The sequence below is a fragment of the Centrocercus urophasianus genome, unplaced genomic scaffold, assembly GCF_019232065.1.
Source record: "Centrocercus urophasianus isolate 14NV4802_14NV808 unplaced genomic scaffold, USGS_Curo_1.0 seq_1135, whole genome shotgun sequence".
In the NCBI taxonomy this organism is placed as follows: Eukaryota; Metazoa; Chordata; class Aves; order Galliformes; family Phasianidae; genus Centrocercus; species Centrocercus urophasianus.
Genome location: NW_024884293.1, coordinates 61,690 through 79,506, shown reverse-complemented (window position 1 = coordinate 79,506; position 17,817 = coordinate 61,690). Strand labels below are relative to the sequence as shown.

Sequence of the window (17,817 nt, the reverse complement as noted above, 5' to 3'; positions counted from 1 at the left end):
CGGGCCGCGGGCCCGGCGCTGGGCGCGCAGGAAGGAAGGAAGGAGGGAATGAGGCAGGCTGACGTGAAGGGATGCAAAACAGCTCCTCCTAACTCGGCCGGGAGCGAGGAGCGCGGCGGCGCCGGAGCCCTTTATCTCGCCGCCGTGCCCCCGCGTCCCCCCCGCCGCGCCCGGACAAGTTTCCCGGGATCCGAGCGGCCCTACGCCCACCCCCCGACCCGCTCCGGTCGCCGGCGGTCGCCCGGAGCCCGGCCCGCCCCCGGCACCGGGGAACAAAGCTGCGGGGCGCGGCCCGCTCGCCGCTGGGGCTGCGGCGCTGCCCGGAGCGGGGGCGGCCATCGAGTCCCTCCCCGCCCCGTCGGGTCCGGGTCGCCGCCCGCCGCGACCACCTGTAACCGTGGGCCTGGAGCGGCCCCCGCCCGCAGCCCCGGCCTCGAGGCCGCCCGCCCGGTCGGGTTGCGCGGGTCGCTCCGGGAGAGGCAGCACGAGGGGGCGCGGCACGGTTGCTGCCGGGACTCGGCATCCCCCCCCGGAGCCACGGCCCCGTGCTGCGGGGACCTGAGCGACTCAAGGGCACGGCGAGGGGCACGGCGAGGGGCACGGCTCCCCCCAGAGGGAAGGGCCAGCCCTGGGCGGGCAGAACTTTCCCCCTCCCTAAAACCCCAGAGCGTCCCGTGGCCGGGGAGCGCCGCTCAGGGCCCGGGGATGTGGGATGGATGGGGGAGGGCCGCGGGGGGACAGGGTGTGATGGCTGCACCGGGGCGAGGGGAGAGCGGAAGGCGACTGGTCTGCGGGGCGGTGGGAGAGGGAGCGAAGGCAGCGGGGCTGCGGCTAAGGCTCATCTCCATGGAAGCACGGAGCTGAACAGACTCATCGCCGCCCAGAGGTGTCTGAAAATGCAGTCCTTTGTCTGGCAGACGCTTCTCATTTTCACTCCGGTTTCCACATCCTTATGTGCAAACTGACATTGCTGATACATGTAAGCTGTGACTGACCACGGCTGTCACTGCACGTGTGGAGGGTGGTCCGGTGAGCCCAGAACAGCATCTCTGCTCGGAGGGCCCGTTTCAAAGAAGGCAGATCCTCCACCGCGCACGCACAGCACTGCCACACACCTCTGTGCGGCCGCAGCCTTTCCCCGCTGTGTGGGCTTTGTTAGGGCTCGGTTTTTCCATGCAAATATTTGCAGATATTCAAGGATCGTCTGTAGGGCTGACGCCGTTCATTGGCCTCCCGCACGGGCGGGGCTGGGGAGCGCTGGGGCCGTTGCGAAGAGCGGCTTGGGCGCCGCTGAGGATGGACGCCGAGGGGCAGCGGTCAGCACAGGCTGCCCGGGGGGGGGGGGAGGGAGGAAGTCGGCCGTCAGCCAATCAGCGCGCGCGCAGAGCGGCCCCTGCACGCAGCAGCCAATGGCGGCCCGCCCCCAGCATCCCCGCGGAGCCCCGCTCTGCGGCGCTGCCCCAGCACGGGAGGTGTGGGGACGAGCGGTCACCTATTGGTACCGGAGCGAAGCGGTAACTCTGGGCAAACAAAACCATCCGCCGGCCCCGGTCCCTCCTCTCCCCCAGCAGTACAGCCGGCACAGAGAGCCGCCACTGCCGCTCTGTGGTGGTGGCTGGGCTCGGCCTGGGGTCCCTCCCATGGACGCTGCCTTCCCGCACGGATCCTGCGTGGGTTTCCCACGTGAGCCCGAAGCACGGGGCTCCCACCCTTCAGGACCTGCAGAGCCTCGTGCACGGCTGTGCCCCCCCAGGGCTCCCTCTGCACCGCAGGCTGCTCTGCGGGCAGCAGCTCGGGCAGCCCCATCCCGCTGCTGTGCTGTGGGCATCTCCGTGACGCACAGGGAACTCCCATGGCGGGGGAACTTCTGCCCTGGCTCTGCAGCACCTCAGCCCTCCCGCAGAGCTTTGTGCCAGCAAGATTACTGTTCTGCTTTCCCCCTTCTCTCTCCCAGGTCCTGCTACATATCGTTCTCAAGGGCACAAGGGCACAACCAGCATCGTTCCTAGCCGAGCTCCGGCCACCGGCAGGCCGCTTGTGGAGCAGCCACAGCTGGCTGTGATTGCTGCTGGGCTCTGTAGCCCCCAAACACGGCGGAGAAAACCCAGCACAGCCTCGGCCGCTGCTAACGTGCACACACGGAGCTCGCATCAGCCCAGCGGCCTCAGCCAATCAGAGCGCGCAGACAGGATCCTTCCAGCAGCCCACCGGACTCAGCCAATAGGAACGGCAGCCTCAGCCAATAGCAACACACAGGCACGGTGCTTTTGGCAACGTAGCGGCCGCAGCCAATCGCAGCGCGCGGACACGGCGCTTATCGCAGTCCAAGCCCCGCTCAGAGGCGATGTTTGGATGCGCGGCCCCGAGCAACCAATCAGAGCTGGCGGGCAGGAAGGATCCCCGCGGCCATCCGGCGGCCCCGACCGACGGCGGCCCCGATCGTGCCGCAGCCTCCAGCCGCAGCCAATCGGAGCGCGCGGGCGCGATCCCTGCCGCAGCCTCGCATAACGGGGATTGGCGGCCGTGACACCTGCAGCCAATCAGCTCGCCGGGCCGGGAGTCCTCGCGCAGCCATTGACGTCCCCCGGCCGCGCGCGTGTGTGTGCGCGCGCGTCCCGCCGCGCAGCCCCGCCCCTCCCGGTACCGGCGCGCCGTGGCTGTGGCGCCCCCTGGCGGCGCGGAGGGGAGCAGCGGCCGTGAGGTCCCGGAGCTCCGCCGCGTTTCCGGGGAGGGCGGGGGGCTTCCTGGGGGCGGGGGCGAGGTGGGGGTGATGAGGCCGCTGCGCCCCGGTTCCGGTTCCGGCCGTGTCGTGCAGCCGCCGGGATGATCAACGCCATCCTGGTGTTCAACAACCACGGCAAGCCGCGGCTCGTCCGTTTCTACCGGCACCTGGTGCGGGGCGGGGGGCTGCGCGCTGGGGGGCCGGGTGGGGCGGGCGGGGTCCGAGGCCGTGGCCGCTCGGTGCTCGCAGGCGGAGGAGGCGCAGCAGCAGATCCTCCGCGACGCTTTCCATATGGTGCTGCGGCGCGACGAGCACGTCTGCAACTTCCTGGAGTGCGGCAGGTACCGCAACGACCGGCCGGGGGGGGGCTGCGAGCTGCCCGGCCCCTGAGCCCCGCATCCCCCCGCAGTCTGTTCGGCAGCCCTGACTGCAAGCTCATCTACCGGCACTACGCCACGCTGTACTTCGTGTTCTGCGTGGACTCCTCCGAGAGCGAGTTGGGCATCCTGGATCTCATCCAGGTCGGTGCTGCGGGGAGCCCCGAGCTCCGCAGAGCTGCCCGTGCTGCTGCCTGCCCCGTGCCACCCCTGAGACGGCACCCATGAGAGCGGGGAGGTCCGCCCCTGGGCAGGGGGCAGCGAGGGCTGGGGGTCCGGATGGGGCTGAGGTTCTGTGTGGGTCTCACTGTGCTCCCCTTCTCTTCCTCAGGTGTTTGTGGAGACATTGGACAAGTGCTTTGAGAACGTCTGCGAACTGGATCTCATCTTCCACATGGACAAGGTGGGTGCTGCCTTGGTGCGCTCCTCTGTGCTCCTGGGAGCAGCGCCTGGCTCTGAGCTTGGGGTCACTGTGCCAAGAGTGGAACCCCACCGCTCCAGGCTGCTGCAGGGACAGGGGTGTGCAGCTCTGCTCTTTGCCTCCTGCACAGCCCGGTGCTGATGGAGATGTATGTGGGGTGGCTGTGTGTGGGCGCTTTGCCCCTTGCTGCACCACAGCACGCCTTGGAGTGTATGAGGAAAAAAAAAAAGGGAGGAACAATGGAAGTGTTTGGAATGCAGTGTTTGGTAAACTTCGATTTGAGCACAGCCTCTGCGCTTCCTCTTCAGGCGGACAGAATCCCAGGGAGGAAGCGTCCTCCTTTGATGTCCCGGATGGGGCTGCAGATAGCGGGGCTGTGCGCAGGGGTGGTGCAGGGCTGATAAGGCCTTCCTGCCTGCTGGGAGGCAAAACCTGAGAGCAAAAAACAAGTGGGAAAATCAGTGGTGCTGTAAATGTTCCCTTCCTGTTTTGGATACCAAATTCTGAACTCCGTGACTGAGAAACAAACGTGGAAGTGTGCTCCAGTGGTCAGGGCTGCTCTGCACCTGGCTTGTAACTCTGACTCTGCCATTGGGTTGGTTGGCTCTCAGCTTGCAGGGATGTCGCTAGGCCAGTTATCTTGTCAGGAAAAGTGCTCTTATCAAAGGAAGTAAAAGGAGAGGGAGAGGAGGGGAGAGAGCAGTGAGAAAGGAGGAGCACTCGGGGGTGGTGGTGAGAGCCCTGTCTGCGGCTGTGTGCACAGTGCTCCTGTGGGGTCGGGACCCGGCGCTGTGAGCGGCGCAACTGCCCTCTTCTGATCTCTGCTGATGAGGGTTCAGAGGAGACAGTCAGGAGGGTTTCTGCTGGGGAGAGCCCCGGCTCAGCCCCCCGGGCTCCCATGCACTCACTGTGCTCACAGCAGCGCCACAGCTCTGTTTGGCCGCGCGGCGCCTCGGCTCAGTGCGCGCTGCCGGCTGCCATCCCGGGGCTCGGCCCTGCGGCGCGGCCGTGCCTCAGAGCACAGCGTGTTTTGCTCGGCAGCTGCAAGGTCCCAGAGAAGACATGGATTGTTCCTTGGAAAATAAAGGTTGCTTGGGATTGTTGCTCGGTTGGGTTGGGTCCAAGCCAGGCTGATACCAGATCTAAAAGGAGCGCCGTTTCCTGCACCCTGATATTCTGTGCTGTGCTGTCAGAGTGGGGCAGTGCGGGGCAGGCGCTGTGCTCAGAGCTGGGTTTTTCCCTGCTGGGAGAAAGGTTCTTGACAGCATTTTATTTCTCATAGCATTGCTCTGGTGATGTTTGCCACACAGTGTTTACAGGCACAATCAGCTGTCATGAGTCCATAAACCAATATCATAACAACTATCTTCCAGTAACAGCCTTTATAATGGAAGTAACCAGAACCCCATAAATCAGTTATCTGCACAGGGAGATTATTGGAAGGTGCTGGCTCAGCAGAGAGCCGTGTTGCTGCCGTGATCAAAGGTGTGTCGCAGTGGCACAGTCACCTGCACTCTAGTTCTCCTGTTCCAAACCTCATCCAGGGCTTTTTTTGTGTGTGTTGGGGGGCAGCTTGCTGCTCAGGAACAGCTCCGTTCCATCCTGGGGTGTAGGGAGGTGGGGGGCCGGCATGGGGTAGTGGCCAGGTTTGCCCCGTGGCACATGCTGGGGCCACATGCTTCTCTTGCCTCGCAGGTGCACTACATCCTGCAGGAGGTGGTGATCGGTGGGATGGTGCTGGAGACCAGCATGAATGAGATCGTGGCACAGGCGGAAGCGCAGAGCAAGCTGGAGAAGGCAGAGGTGAGCAGCAGTTTGGAGAGGGTGCCGAGGTGTGGGAGCAGGGCAGGGGGGGCTGTGGGTGCCATGAAGAAGACAGCGTGCTGCAGGCTGTGGGGCCGGGGGTGAACGAGCCGGTGCCCCCCCAGATGTTCCCAGCCTGCGTGTCCCCAGGAAGAGGGCATAGGGTGGGTGCTCCCCATTGAAGGGTGCAGGGAGCAGCCAGCACGTGGTTATTGCCGTGCTGTCAAGGTTAATAGCGTGCAGTGAAACCTTTATGGTCCATCGGCGCTGTGATCGTGAGGATGCAACATGCAGTGACAGCAGGGATGGGATTTGGGTGTGGGGCTGGCACGGGGCTGGCACCCACCGCTCCCCCCAGGGGGGGCTCTCGGCTGCGCCATCCCGCGCCGTCTCAGCCGTGAAGAACATCAACCTGCCGGAGATCCCACGCAACATCAGCATCGGGGACATCAACATCAAAGTGCCCAACCTGTCGCAGTTCATGTGAGCGTCCCGGCGTGGGGGGCCGGAGCTGGGGCTGACTCTGCTTGGGATTCCTCGGTGTGGAAATGTGGCTGTGGCGCAGCCGTGGTGGTGCTGCTCCTCCATCCTCCCGGCGTGGGGCTCGCTCTGCCCGCCTGTGTTCCCTGCCCACACTGCTCCTGTTGGGGCCCTGAGAGATTGGCGCTGGTGTCACGGGGCAGGGCAGCGGGGTGTGAGCTGCTGGGAGCTGCCAGTGTACCCTGCTGTGCCAGGAAGACGTGGATGTGAGCAGCGAGCGTGTCCTGTTCCAAATAAACCACTGTGTGAACCCGTCTGCGCTGTGTGCTGCTGGGCCGGGGCTGTGGGTCTGGCCAGTGGGGGGGAAATGGGGCTGTGGGTGCTGCCCGTGGGGGCTGTGGCGGTGTGGCTCTGGCAAGGTGCCTGCCCAGACGCCGAGATAGGTCATTGCCTCCTGCTGGGCTGTGGAAGCCTGTGACCTCCTGTCCTCGTCCCTGCCCAGTGCCCGGCGCCAGCAGGCAGTGAGCACAGGGCTGGGCAGCCCTATCTGTGGGCAGAGGTGCCCCACATCCCCTCCTGGCCACCATCCTGCATTGGGTGCGGGGGCCCCTTCCTGTGCCGTTTCCCTCCCCGCCAGCTGCGCTCCCGCGGGCTCTGCCTCCACTTCCCCTGGCAGGGAAACAGTGACTCTGCTTGGAAGGAATTTTTCTGCTCTCCCCTCCCCACCACTTAACCCTTCCCCAGCTGGCCACCGGCCCCCAGCAGCATGCGGGGGGTCACTGGACTGAGCCGCTTTTCATCGCCGCCAGCCCTCCTCCTCCTCCTCCTCCTCCTCCTCCTCCTGCTGCCGCATGGCTGCCACGCGGTGGTGGAAGCTGTGAGCGGTGCAGAGATGAGTCCGGGGATGGGGGGGATGGGTTCTGTGGTTGTGGGGGTCTGAGGGGTCGGGGCGGTGGGGGGCTCAGCGCGGTGCTCCTGCCCACGCCCGGTATGCAGGGGGGACTCTTGGAGCGGGGCTGGGGGAATCCTGGCTGCAGCGAGCAGTGCCTTTTCTCCAGCCCAGTGCCGTGGTGGTCACTGGCGCAGGACGTGCCTGGCTGCACATGACAAGGAGACGTTCTGGCACCTCCGGTACGGGCTGCATCCCCACCGCCCTTTCCTGTATCCTGCTGGAGCTGGGAAGCACAGGGCTGGGTAAGTCCCGCTGCTGCTCCCTGCTGTAGCCCCGGCCTTGCCGCGCGCAGGACGGGGCAGGGAGAAAGGGATGGGCTGAGCCCTTGGTCCCGTCCCCACACCCAGGAGAGCTGCAGCCCCGAGCCCAGCAGCGTAGGGACCGCCCAGCACTGTGCTCCCCAGCTGCCTGCACAGGGGAAGCAAGAACTGGCGTTGGGGCCCCGTCCCAGCCCTGCGTGGCTGCCAGGTACTGACCCGCCACCAGCCGGGTGTGTTTGGCACCCATGGGCGCAGGGTTCTCCTGAGCTCGGTTCACTTGTGGGAACTCCCCTGTCCTCCAGACCCTTCGCCACTGGTGAGGAGGGGGGATGTGGGCAGATAGAGCCTGGCATGTGTCCAGCCCCTCTGCAGGCACCTGCACTGCCCAAACTGCAGTGTTTGCCCTCACCCTGCCAAGGACTGGGTGAGCCCTCTCACTCCCAGGGGAGAAACGCTCCAGCCCTGCTTCCCAGAAACTGCACAGGGCTGCCAACTGCAAATCTATCCACATCCACCCAGCCCCGCAGGCTGCTTGCAGCTGGGACAGGCGGTGCCAGGTGGGACGCAGGGAGCCGCATGGGGCACAGCATGGAGGGAGGGACATGGGAGCCGGGTGGGACATGGGGTGCTGGGCAGGGGCTGAGCGGTGTGGCACCCCCGAGCTGGGATGATTTGCAGGGTGCCCGGGTGCTGGGCGAGCACAGCCTGGTGGTGTTGCTGTCGAATGCTGCCCTGCTCCCTTCCCTGCCGCCTCTGGGGTTGTGTGCTGGTAAAGGCTGGTGCCCCCGAGCAGTGCCTCCCAGACAGGGCAGTGGTGCATCTGGGATGTCCCCTGTGCCAGGACCTGGGGTGCCTGCCCTGTGCCGGGCTCCGGCCCTGTGCTGGGCACACGATGTCCGTTCCGGGACCCCCTCTGCCCGCCCCCCAGCCAGCAGCCCAGGGGTTAAGGTGACGAGCAGCGGTTCAGGTTACTTCCCCTGGAGTTCGGGGAGGAAACTTTCCTCCCGCTGCCGCCCGAGTTAACGGAGCAGCGGCAGCGGGGCGGTGAGCAGCGGTCGGCGCACCGACGGGAGTCCCGGCGGCCGCGTTTCGCCGCGGCTGAGCGCGGGGCGGTGAGTGGGGCACGGATGGGGCTGGGGTCTGCCGGGGCTCCGCGGGCCGGGCGGGGGGACGGGAGCTGCGACTGCACGGGGGAATGGAGCGCGGTGTGAGCGAGGGCTCCGGGAGGGGCACGCGGAGACGGAGCGAGGGCAGCTCCGGAGGGCTGTGGGGTGTGCGTGGGGGGCTGCGGGGTGAGCCCCTGTCTGCGCGCCCCGGGGCAGGAGGTGTCGCGTCCGTGTCCGCCCGTGGGGCGATGTTTACGGGTGTGCGAGCGGGGACGCGGGCTGGGGGGCGGGCGGGGCTGGGGAGAGCTGGCAGAGGTGGGAGGAGTGCGGGGTCGAATGCCCGCAGTGCGGTGCCGAGATGTCTGTGCGGGGGGCATGGCTGCACCGCCGGGCTCCGGGCAGCCCCCCCCCCCCAGCCGTGATTCGGGGTACGGTGTTCCCCAGTGCAGTGCCTTTGCAGGGCAGTGTGTACGGTGGAGCCGTGCGGGGCAGGGGATGTGCAGGGAAGTGGTGCTGCTCCTCAGGCTCAGAGATATGCATCTGGGAGCTGCTGGGCACAGGTCACAGTGTTGGGCACAGCGGGGAGCTGCAGTGCCTTGAGGACACCGCTCAGCCCCTGCCCTGCTTTGCACTCTGTTCCTGTACCTCTGCCAGCCGTACCAGCCCGGGTCACACCGCTGGAGGTATCAGTCCTTGGGAAAACGAGTTTCTATTCCCATTGTGAGGTGCACACAATGTTTTCTCTTCCCCACCTTGCCCTGCATGGGGACTTTGCTCCTTTGTCTTTGGCTGTGCCCATTGGAGCCCTGGGCAGAGCTCAGGGGGATCGGCCCAGCGAGGTTGGGGCTGCTCTCTCTCCCATGCAGGCAGGTGCACGAGGAAGGTGTGTCCTGGTCACGAGCCACTCGCAGTGCGCCTGGCCCGGTGCCTTTGCTCAGCTCCCAGCTGGGAGGCGCAGGAGAAACTGAGCCCCCAGACCCACCAGCATTCTCCCAGCTGTGTGCTGTGCGGGTTGGGATCCCCAGCTCAGGGGCACATGGGGAGCTGCTGGGCACGGTATGGCCAGCCTGTGCGGGGTATGTGAGTGCTGGAGTTCGAACTCCCAGCGCACACCTGTTAATGCAGCCCTGGGCTTTGAGAGGCAGGGGAGTTCCTCCCTGGCTCTGAGGACCCCCAGCTGCGATGCCGTGCTCTCCCTGCCTGCACAGGGGGCCCTGGCTGTGCCCTTGCTGAGGGTCAGCACCCGCCCTGCTGCACCGCTTTCCCTATGGTGAGGTGGGGATGCGGCTGCTGGCTGTGACCCCTCTCTGTCCCTCCTTTTGCAGGGCCACACCGCTGCCCTGGAGGGATGCCGGGAGCCCTGGCCCGGAGCCATGCCCGCTCCTGTGCCCATCCCTGGAGGTGCAGCCCTGAGCTCCCGCAGTGCCCCAGTGCTTAGGATTAGCGCAGCTGCGGTGCGGGGAGGCGGGTGGGTGGAAGGCTCATCCTGAGCCTCATGGTCTTTTAATTGTTCACCCATTAACTTGGACTAATAAACCCTGTGGAAGCAAGAGGCTAAAAGCCGTGCCAGCCCAGCACAGCTCCTCTGCACGCCGCTCCGCAGCCTCGCCATGGCAGCCGGCTTCTTCATCAGCAAGAGCGTGGGCATCGTGGGCATCGTGCTGGCACTGGGTGCCGTGGCCACCATCATTGCGCTGTCTGTGGTGTATGCACAGGAGAAGAACAAATTGTCAGGAGGCAGCGGCAGCACCGACACCACCACCACCACCACCACCACCACCACCACCACCACCACCACTGCCCCCAACAACCCCTGGAACCGCTGGCGGCTGCCGACGGCGCTGAAGCCAGAGAGCTACGAGGTGACGCTGCAGCCCTTCCTGACGCCCGATGCCAACAACATGTACATCTTTAGGGGCAACAGCAGCGTTGTCTTCACCTGCGAGGAAGCCACCGACCTGATCCTGATCCACAGCAACAAGCTGAACTACACGCTGCAGAATGGCTTCCACGCCTCGCTGCACGCGGTGAACGGCTCCACACCGCCCGCCATCAGCAACACGTGGCTGGAGACCAACACGCAGTACCTGGTGGTGCAGCTGGCCGGGCCGCTGCAGCAGGGCCAGAGCTACCGCCTCTTCAGCAACTTCACCGGGGAGCTGGCCGACGACCTGGCTGGATTCTACCGCAGCGAGTACACCGAGGGCAACGTCACCAAGTAGGCGCAAGGCTGGCGGGGAGGGAGCATGGTGCTGCGGGGGGAGGTGGCCGCGGTGCCAGGAGCCTCTCCATGAGTGCAGGTTGCCTGTGTGCACGTGCCCTTGTGAGCGGGCAGGGGACTCTGGCTCCTCACGGGGTGTCAGCCCCTTGGCGGAGGGGACGAGAGCCCGGGCGCCGCGGTGCTGATGGGTTCGCTTGCAGGGTGGTGGCCACCACGCAGATGCAGGCCCCTGATGCGAGAAAAGCCTTCCCCTGCTTTGATGAGCCGGCCATGAAGGCCGTCTTCACGGTGACGATGATCCACCCCTCCGATCACAAGGCCATCTCCAACATGCCTGCCAACAGTGAGTGGGGCGGGGGAGCTCTGCGCCGGGTGGGCGGGCGGGCGGGCGGCTGAGCTGCTCCGTGCTCCCTGCAGACACCTACCAGCTGGAGATGGATGGGCAGAGCTGGAACGTCACCCAGTTCAACCCCACGCCCAAGATGTCCACCTACCTGCTGGCCTTCATCGTCAGCCAGTTTGACTGTGTAGAAAACAACACTGGGGAGGTGCAGGTGAGCCGAGCGCCATCCCGCGCACCCAAGGCGCAGCCAGGGCAGCAGCTGAGCCCGGCACCATCTCTCCTCTCAGATCCGCATCTGGGGCCGCCCCGCAGCCATCGCTGAAGGGCAGGGCGAATACGCGCTCCAAAAGACCGGACCCATCCTCAGCTTCTTTGAGAAGCACTACAACACGGCATACCCGCTGCCCAAGTCCGGTGGGTGCGGGGGGCGTGGGGCCGTGCTGTGCTGTTGGCAGCTGCTCCAGCTGTGGCCATGTGCCAATGGCGCCTCTCCATCCTCCAGATCAGGTCGCCCTGCCCGACTTCAACGCGGGCGCGATGGAGAACTGGGGACTGGTCACCTACCGGGAGAACTCGCTGCTCTATGACAACGCCTACTCCTCCATTGCCAACAAGGAGCGCGTGGTGACCGTCATCGCCCACGAGCTGGCCCATCAGGTACCTGCCGGGCCCCTGCTCGCCCCTGGAGCCACGGTGCCCCGCTGACAGGGCGCTCTACTCCTCTGCAGTGGTTTGGGAACCTGGTGACGCTGCGGTGGTGGAACGACCTGTGGTTGAACGAGGGCTTTGCCTCCTACGTGGAGTACCTGGGCGCAGACTCAGCAGAGCCCACCTGGAACATTGTGAGTGCTGGTCCCAGCGACGTGGGGCATAGGGCGTGTGTATGGGACTTGGGGCACGTGTGTGGGGCTCAGAGTAGAGTTATACTGTACAGAGCACGGGTATGCTGTGTAGAGCACAGGTACGGGATGTGGGGCATGCGTCTGGGGCCTGGAGCATGGGTGTGGGGCATGAGGCACGGGAGACAAGTATGTGGCACAAGGCAGGGGCATGGGGATACGAGGCGAGGGCACGGGCACCCCCTGCTGCCCAGCGCCCAGGTGCTGCCCTGCTGCAAGTGCTGCACTGATGGCTGCACCGACCCCCGCAGAAAGACCTGATGGTGCTGAATGAATTGCACTTGGTGATGGCGACCGATGCCCTGACCACCTCCCACCCGCTCACCTTCAGCGAGGATGAGATCAACACCCCAGCAGAGATCAGCGAGGTCTTTGACAGCATCGCCTACAGCAAGGTGGGTGCTCAGCATCGGGCAGCGCGAGGTCCCCGGCGGTCGCTGTGTGCTCAGAGCCTCACTGCTGTCTCCGCAGGGAGCGTCGGTGCTGCGGATGCTCTCTGACTTCCTCACTGAAGACGTGTTCAAGGAGGGGCTGCAGGTGAGCTGAGGGTTGCTGGGCTGCGCTGTGGTGCATGTGTCTGCGGCAGGCGGTCTTTTTCCCCTCCCTGGGGCTCCACGGGGCTCCTCTGCCCCTCCCCACCCAGCTCTCCTGGTGCTCTCCTGCAGTCCTACCTCCACACCTTTGCCTACGGAAACACCGTGTACACAGACCTGTGGGAGCACCTGCAGGAGGTATGAGCGGAGTGGGCAGCCCTCCGTGCTGCTCCCACCCTCCCCGCCCCCTCCAGGTCCAGTGGCTGCATTCTCCCTTGGGCGAGGGGTTCGGTTCCTGCATGGGGCCGGGCCCAACAGCACCGAGGAACACTGCCAACACCTCTCACAGGCTGTCAACAACAACGGCGTGCCTCTGCCCAACACCATCAGTAACATCATGGACCGCTGGACGCTGCAGATGGGTTTCCCTTTGGTGACTGTCAACACACTCAACGGCAGCATCAAGCAGAGCCACTTCCTTCTCGACTCCAACTCCACAGTGGAGAGACCTTCCGTGTTCAAGTGAGTGGGGCTGGGACTGTGGTGCTGTGGAGTGCGGAGGGGATGGGGGGGGTGGGTGGTGAGAAATGGCTGTTGGCCTTGTGTCCCCTGCACAGCTACACCTGGATTGTCCCCATCACCTGGATGACGCCCAGCAGAACTGGGGACAGGTATTGGCTGGTGGATGTCTCAGGTATGGTGCTGGGGTCTGGGCTGGGGGCTCGCTGCCCCCCCATGTGCTGGTGGGTTCGGGGCAGGAGCAGAACCCCTCTGCCCGCACAGACACCAACAGCAACTTCAGTGTGGGCAGCTCCACCTGGCTCCTGCTGAACCTCAATGTCAGCGGCTACTTCCGCGTCAACTACAACCAGGAGAACTGGGATCAGCTCCTGCAGCAGCTCTCCAACAACCACCAGGTACGTGGGACTCCCATCCCACACGCCCCACGCTGGCGCTGCCCTGTGGCACCGCCTCTGCTCTCCCCCAGGTCATCCCCATCATCAACCGGGCGCAGATCATCGATGATGCCTTCAACCTGGCCAGGTGAGCGGGGCGGCTGGGCGGCACGCGGTGGGATGCACGGCACGGGTGGCACAGGGATCTCCACGCTGCCATCTCCCCGCTGCAGGGCACTGCAAGTCGATGTGACGTTGGCACTGAATACCACGCGCTTCCTGAGCGGGGAGACAGAGTACATGCCTTGGCAGGCAGCGCTCAGCAACCTGCAGTACTTCCAGCTGATGTTCGACCGCAGCGAAGTGTTCGGGCCCATGAGGGTGAGCGCAGCCCCAGGGGGTGCTGAGGGCCGGGGCTGCTGTGGGGGCTGCATGCTGAGCCCTGCCCACCCGCCCTGCAGAAATACATCCAGAAGCAAGTGACTCCGCTCTTTGAGCACTACAAGAACGTCACCAGCAACTGGACAACCATCCCCGTCAACCTGATGGATCAGTGAGTGCCGCAGAGCCCTGGGCTGCCTGCTGCCCTGTGCGCGGTGCGGCGCTCGCTGCACTGTGCTCCAGGGGGGACGCGCAGCCCCCCATGTGGCCAGTGGGTGCCGGAGGCTGTGCGCCCATCCCAGCCCCGCGGGCTGCTCTCTCCCCCAGGTACAACGAGATCAATGCCATCAGCACAGCCTGCTCCTACAGCATCTCTGAGTGCCAGGACCTGGCCACCGAGCTCTTCAACCAGTGGAAGAACAACGTCAACAACAACCCGTGAGTGCTGCAGTGCCGTGGCTGGGCACAGAGAGGCTGAGCACAGTGAGGGCTCCCAGCTGAGACATCTCTCCCCGACAGCATTGCCCCGAACCTGCGCTCTGCCATCTACTGCAGCATCGTGGCCACAGGCGGGGAGGAGGCGTGGGACTTCATATGGGAGCGCTTCCTCGAGGCTCCTGTGGTGTCCGAGGCCGACAAGCTGCGCACGGCCCTGACCTGCAGCACTGAACCCTGGATCCTCCAGCGGTGGGTGCAGGGCTGGGGGGGACCCGGCTCTGCCCCTGCAGCCTCTCACCTGGCAGCTCCCCCCACCCAGGTACCTGCAGTACACCCTTGACTCCACCAAGATCCGCAGGCAGGACGCCACCTCCACCATCAACAGCATCGCCAGCAACGTGGTGGGGCAGCCGCTGGCCTGGGACTTCATCCGAGGCAACTGGAAGACACTTTTCAGCCAGTGAGCACTGCGTGGGGCGGGGAGCAACAGCAGCAGCAGTTGCCTGTGTGCCGGGGGGGGCGCTGGGCAGCTCCAACACGGCTCAGCCATCTGTCCCGTCCCCCAGGTACGGCGGCGGCTCCTTCTCTTTCTCCCGGCTGATTACAGCCGTCACCCAACGCTTCAACACGGAGTTTGAGCTGCAGCAGGTGAGCGGCTGCCAGCTGGCACCTCTGCACCCGGGTCCCTCTGTCCCACCGAGCCCTGCGTGTGCCCTGCTCCGCTTGCCGTCGCGGTGTGCTCGCTGCGGGGTCCCCCCGCCTCCCCAGCCCTTCTGTCCCCCCCTCGCAGCTGGAGCAGTTCAAGGCAGACAACCAGGACGTCGGCTTCGGCTCGGGGACGCGCGCCCTGGAGCAGGCGCTGGAGCGGACCAGGACCAACATCAACTGGGTGAATGCGAACAAGGAGGTCGTGCTCGCCTGGTTCAGCGCCGAGACCGCCTCCAGCTAAGTCTGCTCTGCGCACCACCGCGCCGCGGGGTCCGCCGTCGCTCCCCGAAGCCGCTCCGGCCGCTCTCCCGCTCCGTCCCCGTCCCGCGCCCACCCCGGAGCGCTGCCGCCCGCCGCCCCGGCCCGCCCGGCCGAGCCCTTCGCTGCTCGTGACGGGAAGCGCCCGGCGCCTGGATGATGGGCGGGGGGCACGGGGCCGGGTACAGCGAGAGCTCGTGCCAGACGTGGGGTCTCGTAAATAAAGAGGTGCACGGGAGCGCGGTGTGGCAGCGGCTGCGAAGCTGAGCGGGGCCGGGGCAGGAAATGGCTGGAGCGGAGGCTGTTAGGATCCCGGTGCTAAGTGGCTCCGGGGGCTGCGCCGACGCCAGCGCTCGGCCTCTCCGTCTGACGGCTGCGTGTGAGCTCGGCCGCGGCGCTGCGGGGGGGGGGGGGGGGTTGGGGCCGCTCCTCGAGCCCCAACCCCAAACCCTCGTGGGTGCAGAAAGGATGGAGGGGTCGGCGGGTGGATGGGCGCCGTGCCCCGGCGATCGGTAGGACTTGGGCAGGTGGAGGGCTGAGGGAGGCCAGAAATGGGGTCCCTCTGTCACTCTAGCCCTGGGGACGTCTCTGAGCTGTGGGACAGTACACCAAGCCCCAGACTGGGGGCAGCACATCGAGGTGTGTAATGTGGAAGTGAAGGCTGAACATTGCCCTCCCACAACCCCCCCTCGGGGCCCCATTCCCTGTCGGAACGCAGTGATCAGGAGCCCCGCAATAACCAAAGGCAAAGTGCAGCAGTGCACAGCAGCTTTAATGAGGAGCCTCTCCCAGTGTCCCGCAGTGCCCCTTGGCACTGTCCCCACGCTGCGTCATCAGCTGTGGGCACCGCATCAGCTCCACCACCCCCAGCACCGTGCGGGGCTGCAGCCGGGCAGGACAGGCGTCCCGTGGACGTCGGAGGAGATGAACAGGTCCTGGTCCAGGGGGCTGCCGATCTGCAGAAAGGCTGTGTGTCAGGCGGCTGTGTGGGGCAGTGCTGTGGCCATGTGCATGCATCCTGGGCTGGCTCTGCATCTCGGTGTGCTTTGTGCTGTGCCCACACCCCATGCAGTCACCCTGGTCACGGCACACATGTGCACTGCAAGAGCATCCTCCATCCCACCCCACCACATCCCAGGCTCCACCGTCAGCCCGCATGCACCCGTGTGTACCTGAGAGCCGCATGTGTGGAGTCCTGAAGGTCCCATGGCCTTTGCTCTCATCCCAGGATACAGGGAGGGGGCTGCGGGCTCCGTGCAGCAGGAGGGACCTGTCCTGGTGCCTGTGGTTGCTGCGCATCTCCGCGGGGGCTCCATCAGGGTCGCTGCTCTGATGCTGCACAGCGGTGATGGTGAGGGCTGTGACATAAAGCCCAGCGTCCCATGCAGCTCCGGGGGGGTCCCCGCAGTGGGGCTGTAGGACGGTGACGACCAGAGCCCCATCCCCACGTCAGGAACCACGTGCAGCTGCGGACGGGTCTCCAACACGGGGCCGTTGGAGAGCGACCCCCAGGCCCCCGTCCCCGCATCCAGAGCCCCGCGCAGCTCTGGGGGGGTCCCCCAACCCTCCGAGCCGGGGGGCGAATTCTCCTGCGGGGCTGGGGAGCGCGGCCGGGGCTGCGGGGGCTGGCAGCAGCCCAGGCCCCCGGGGCAGAGCGGGCAGCGGCGGGCGGCCGCCCCGCGGCGCAGTAGCAGCACCTCCTCGCTGAGGCCCAGCAGCGCCGAGAGGTGGGCGATGTAGCGCGTGGCGAGGCGCAGGGTCTCGATCTTGGTGAGGCTCTGCCCGGCGGGCGCCAGCGCGGGCGGCAGGTAGTGCCGCAGCCGGTGCATGGCCTGCGCCAGCCGCCGCATCCGCAGCTTCTCCCTCTCGCTGGCGCTCTGCCGTGAGCCCCCGGCCGCCCCTGATCCCCTCCTGCCCGCCGGACCCCCGCACCGCCGCAGCCCGGACCCGCCGCTGGGTCTGCAGAGCTCCCCGGTTGGTGTCGGAGTGGTGGCTGTTGGGGTCTGGAGGCTGCGGGGTGGCAGTGGGGACCCGGCCATGGCGGGCTCCGCTCTGGGGCTGCGCACGTCTGGGGGTCCTTGGGCAGCCCTGGCTTTATGTGGGCCCAAGGTGTGAGGTGGCAATTCTGTGGCCACCTGGAGGTGTCAAAACCTACATGGTGTGGGCTGGGACTGGACCGGGAGCCTGGGAAAGCCGGACCCATTTGCGGAGGTGTCAGTTCTGACTCCTCCAGCCCTTAATTGTCACTGCCCAGTGCTGGGAAGTGTGCAAGGACCAATTCACACGGTCGTGAGAGATGCTAACGTGCCGACCAGCCCTGCCAGCTCCCGCACTGCGGCACGGCACTATGGGGCAGCGAGGCCTTGACCTTCCATTGCCAGCATCCCTGGCATCCCCGCACCACTCTGCCCCTTGCGTGGCTGAGAGATGGAGGTCCTGAGTGTCTCTGCATCCAGCCATGCTGCTCCAGTCTCCCTGACTCTGTGGGATGCTGCTGTGTGTCCCTGAGATGCTTACATGCAACTCGGCACACTATCTGTGTGATTGTGGACACGCAGTGAGCCATGCTGCTTGCCCAGCTGTGGCAAACCCCAGGCCCTGACCCCAGGATGTGGGCAGCACTGTGGTGAGGTGCTCCAGGGCACAGGTCCTGCCTGCGGCCTTTGGGCTCAGCCAGTAGAACTGTGGGTGGGAGATCCTGGGGTTAAGAGCTGGTGCTGGGCAGGAGAGTGCCAAGATGGGATGGGAGCTGCAGGAGTGCTCAGGTTTGGATCTGGGTTCCTGGCCTCCAAAATCTATCCCTGCATCCTCAGCGCAGTGCCCTGTGCTGCACTCCATCAGCACAGCATGGAGGGAGCAGGGGATCCCGGCTGCCCAGTAAGGAGCTGCAGGCACTGCTCTGCAGGGGCTCTGACCCCAGCCCCGGCCGCGCTCCAGCACTTGTCTAAACACTGAGGGAGGTGGGAAGTGCCTGCCCAGCAGGGCCGCAAAACTCATTACCTGGGAGCTCGTCAGCTAA

General features: G+C 65.9%; 4 protein-coding genes across 5 annotated transcripts; 3 read left to right on the top strand and 1 right to left on the bottom strand.

The window, feature by feature from the left end:
* Positions 1–2,770: 2,770 nt before the first annotated feature.
* LOC122155409 (AP-3 complex subunit sigma-2) lies at positions 2,771–6,119 on the top strand. Of its 2 annotated transcripts, XM_042809241.1 has the most exons (6): positions 2,774–2,892; positions 2,972–3,063; positions 3,132–3,243; positions 3,431–3,502; positions 5,216–5,323; positions 5,682–6,119. In XM_042809241.1, exons 1-6 carry the CDS (start codon positions 2,824–2,826, stop codon positions 5,808–5,810), a joined length of 582 nt encoding a protein of 193 aa, XP_042665175.1. In that variant the 5' UTR covers positions 2,774–2,823; the 3' UTR covers positions 5,811–6,119. The 2 variants fall into 2 exon arrangements, with proteins under 2 accessions (XP_042665176.1, XP_042665175.1); XM_042809242.1 differs by lacking the exons at positions 2,972–3,063; positions 3,132–3,243 and having other exon boundaries at positions 2,771–2,892.
* A 712-nt stretch (positions 6,120–6,831) lies between these two features.
* Positions 6,832–9,552, top strand: LOC122155418. The gene is made up of 4 exons (XM_042809251.1): positions 6,832–6,997; positions 7,103–7,223; positions 7,318–8,127; positions 8,582–9,552. The coding sequence occupies exons 1-3, from the start codon at positions 6,907–6,909 to the stop codon at positions 8,036–8,038; spliced, it is 933 nt and encodes a 310-aa protein (XP_042665185.1). The 5' UTR covers positions 6,832–6,906; the 3' UTR covers positions 8,039–8,127; positions 8,582–9,552.
* Positions 9,553–9,651: 99 nt separating this feature from the next.
* LOC122155417 (alanyl aminopeptidase, membrane) lies at positions 9,652–15,036 on the top strand. Its single transcript, XM_042809249.1, has 20 exons — positions 9,652–10,339; positions 10,543–10,685; positions 10,760–10,896; positions 10,973–11,099; positions 11,188–11,342; positions 11,414–11,527; positions 11,836–11,979; positions 12,056–12,121; positions 12,250–12,315; positions 12,467–12,639; positions 12,735–12,811; positions 12,901–13,034; positions 13,106–13,161; positions 13,247–13,394; positions 13,475–13,566; positions 13,722–13,832; positions 13,914–14,081; positions 14,152–14,292; positions 14,399–14,480; positions 14,623–15,036. Exons 1-20 carry the CDS (start codon positions 9,732–9,734, stop codon positions 14,779–14,781), a joined length of 2,901 nt encoding a protein of 966 aa, XP_042665183.1. The 5' UTR covers positions 9,652–9,731; the 3' UTR covers positions 14,782–15,036.
* Positions 15,037–15,646: 610 nt separating this feature from the next.
* On the bottom strand, positions 15,647–16,837 carry LOC122155412 (mesoderm posterior protein 2-like). Its single transcript, XM_042809245.1, has 2 exons — positions 15,971–16,837; positions 15,647–15,754 (listed from the first exon to the last, which is right to left on the bottom strand). Exons 1-2 carry the CDS (start codon positions 16,835–16,837, stop codon positions 15,650–15,652), a joined length of 972 nt encoding a protein of 323 aa, XP_042665179.1. The 3' UTR covers positions 15,647–15,649.
* Positions 16,838–17,817: the final 980 nt, after the last annotated feature.

Bases quoted from the DNA above. Each gene is read 5' to 3' on its own strand.
- LOC122155409 (XM_042809241.1), top strand. From the start codon at position 2,824: ATGATCAACGCCATCCTGGTGTTCAACAACCACGGCAAGCCGCGGCTC. The intron at 3,064-3,131 runs GTACCGCAACGA...ATCCCCCCGCAG, and splicing joins AACTTCCTGGAGTGCGGCAG to TCTGTTCGGCAGCCCTGACT. The intron at 3,244-3,430 runs GTCGGTGCTGCG...TCTCTTCCTCAG, and splicing joins GCATCCTGGATCTCATCCAG to GTGTTTGTGGAGACATTGGA.
- LOC122155418 (XM_042809251.1), top strand. From the start codon at position 6,907: ATGACAAGGAGACGTTCTGGCACCTCCGGTACGGGCTGCATCCCCACC. The intron at 6,998-7,102 runs GTAAGTCCCGCT...CCCCACACCCAG, and splicing joins GCTGGGAAGCACAGGGCTGG to GAGAGCTGCAGCCCCGAGCC. The intron at 7,224-7,317 runs GTACTGACCCGC...CCTGTCCTCCAG, and splicing joins CAGCCCTGCGTGGCTGCCAG to ACCCTTCGCCACTGGTGAGG.
- LOC122155417 (XM_042809249.1), top strand. From the start codon at position 9,732: ATGGCAGCCGGCTTCTTCATCAGCAAGAGCGTGGGCATCGTGGGCATC. The intron at 10,686-10,759 runs GTGAGTGGGGCG...TGCTCCCTGCAG, and splicing joins CTCCAACATGCCTGCCAACA to ACACCTACCAGCTGGAGATG. The intron at 12,316-12,466 runs GTATGAGCGGAG...CACCTCTCACAG, and splicing joins TGTGGGAGCACCTGCAGGAG to GCTGTCAACAACAACGGCGT.
- LOC122155412 (XM_042809245.1), bottom strand. From the start codon at position 16,837: ATGGCCGGGTCCCCACTGCCACCCCGCAGCCTCCAGACCCCAACAGCC. The intron at 15,755-15,970 runs GTACACACGGGT...GCCTTTCTGCAG, and splicing joins TCCACACATGCGGCTCTCAG to ATCGGCAGCCCCCTGGACCA.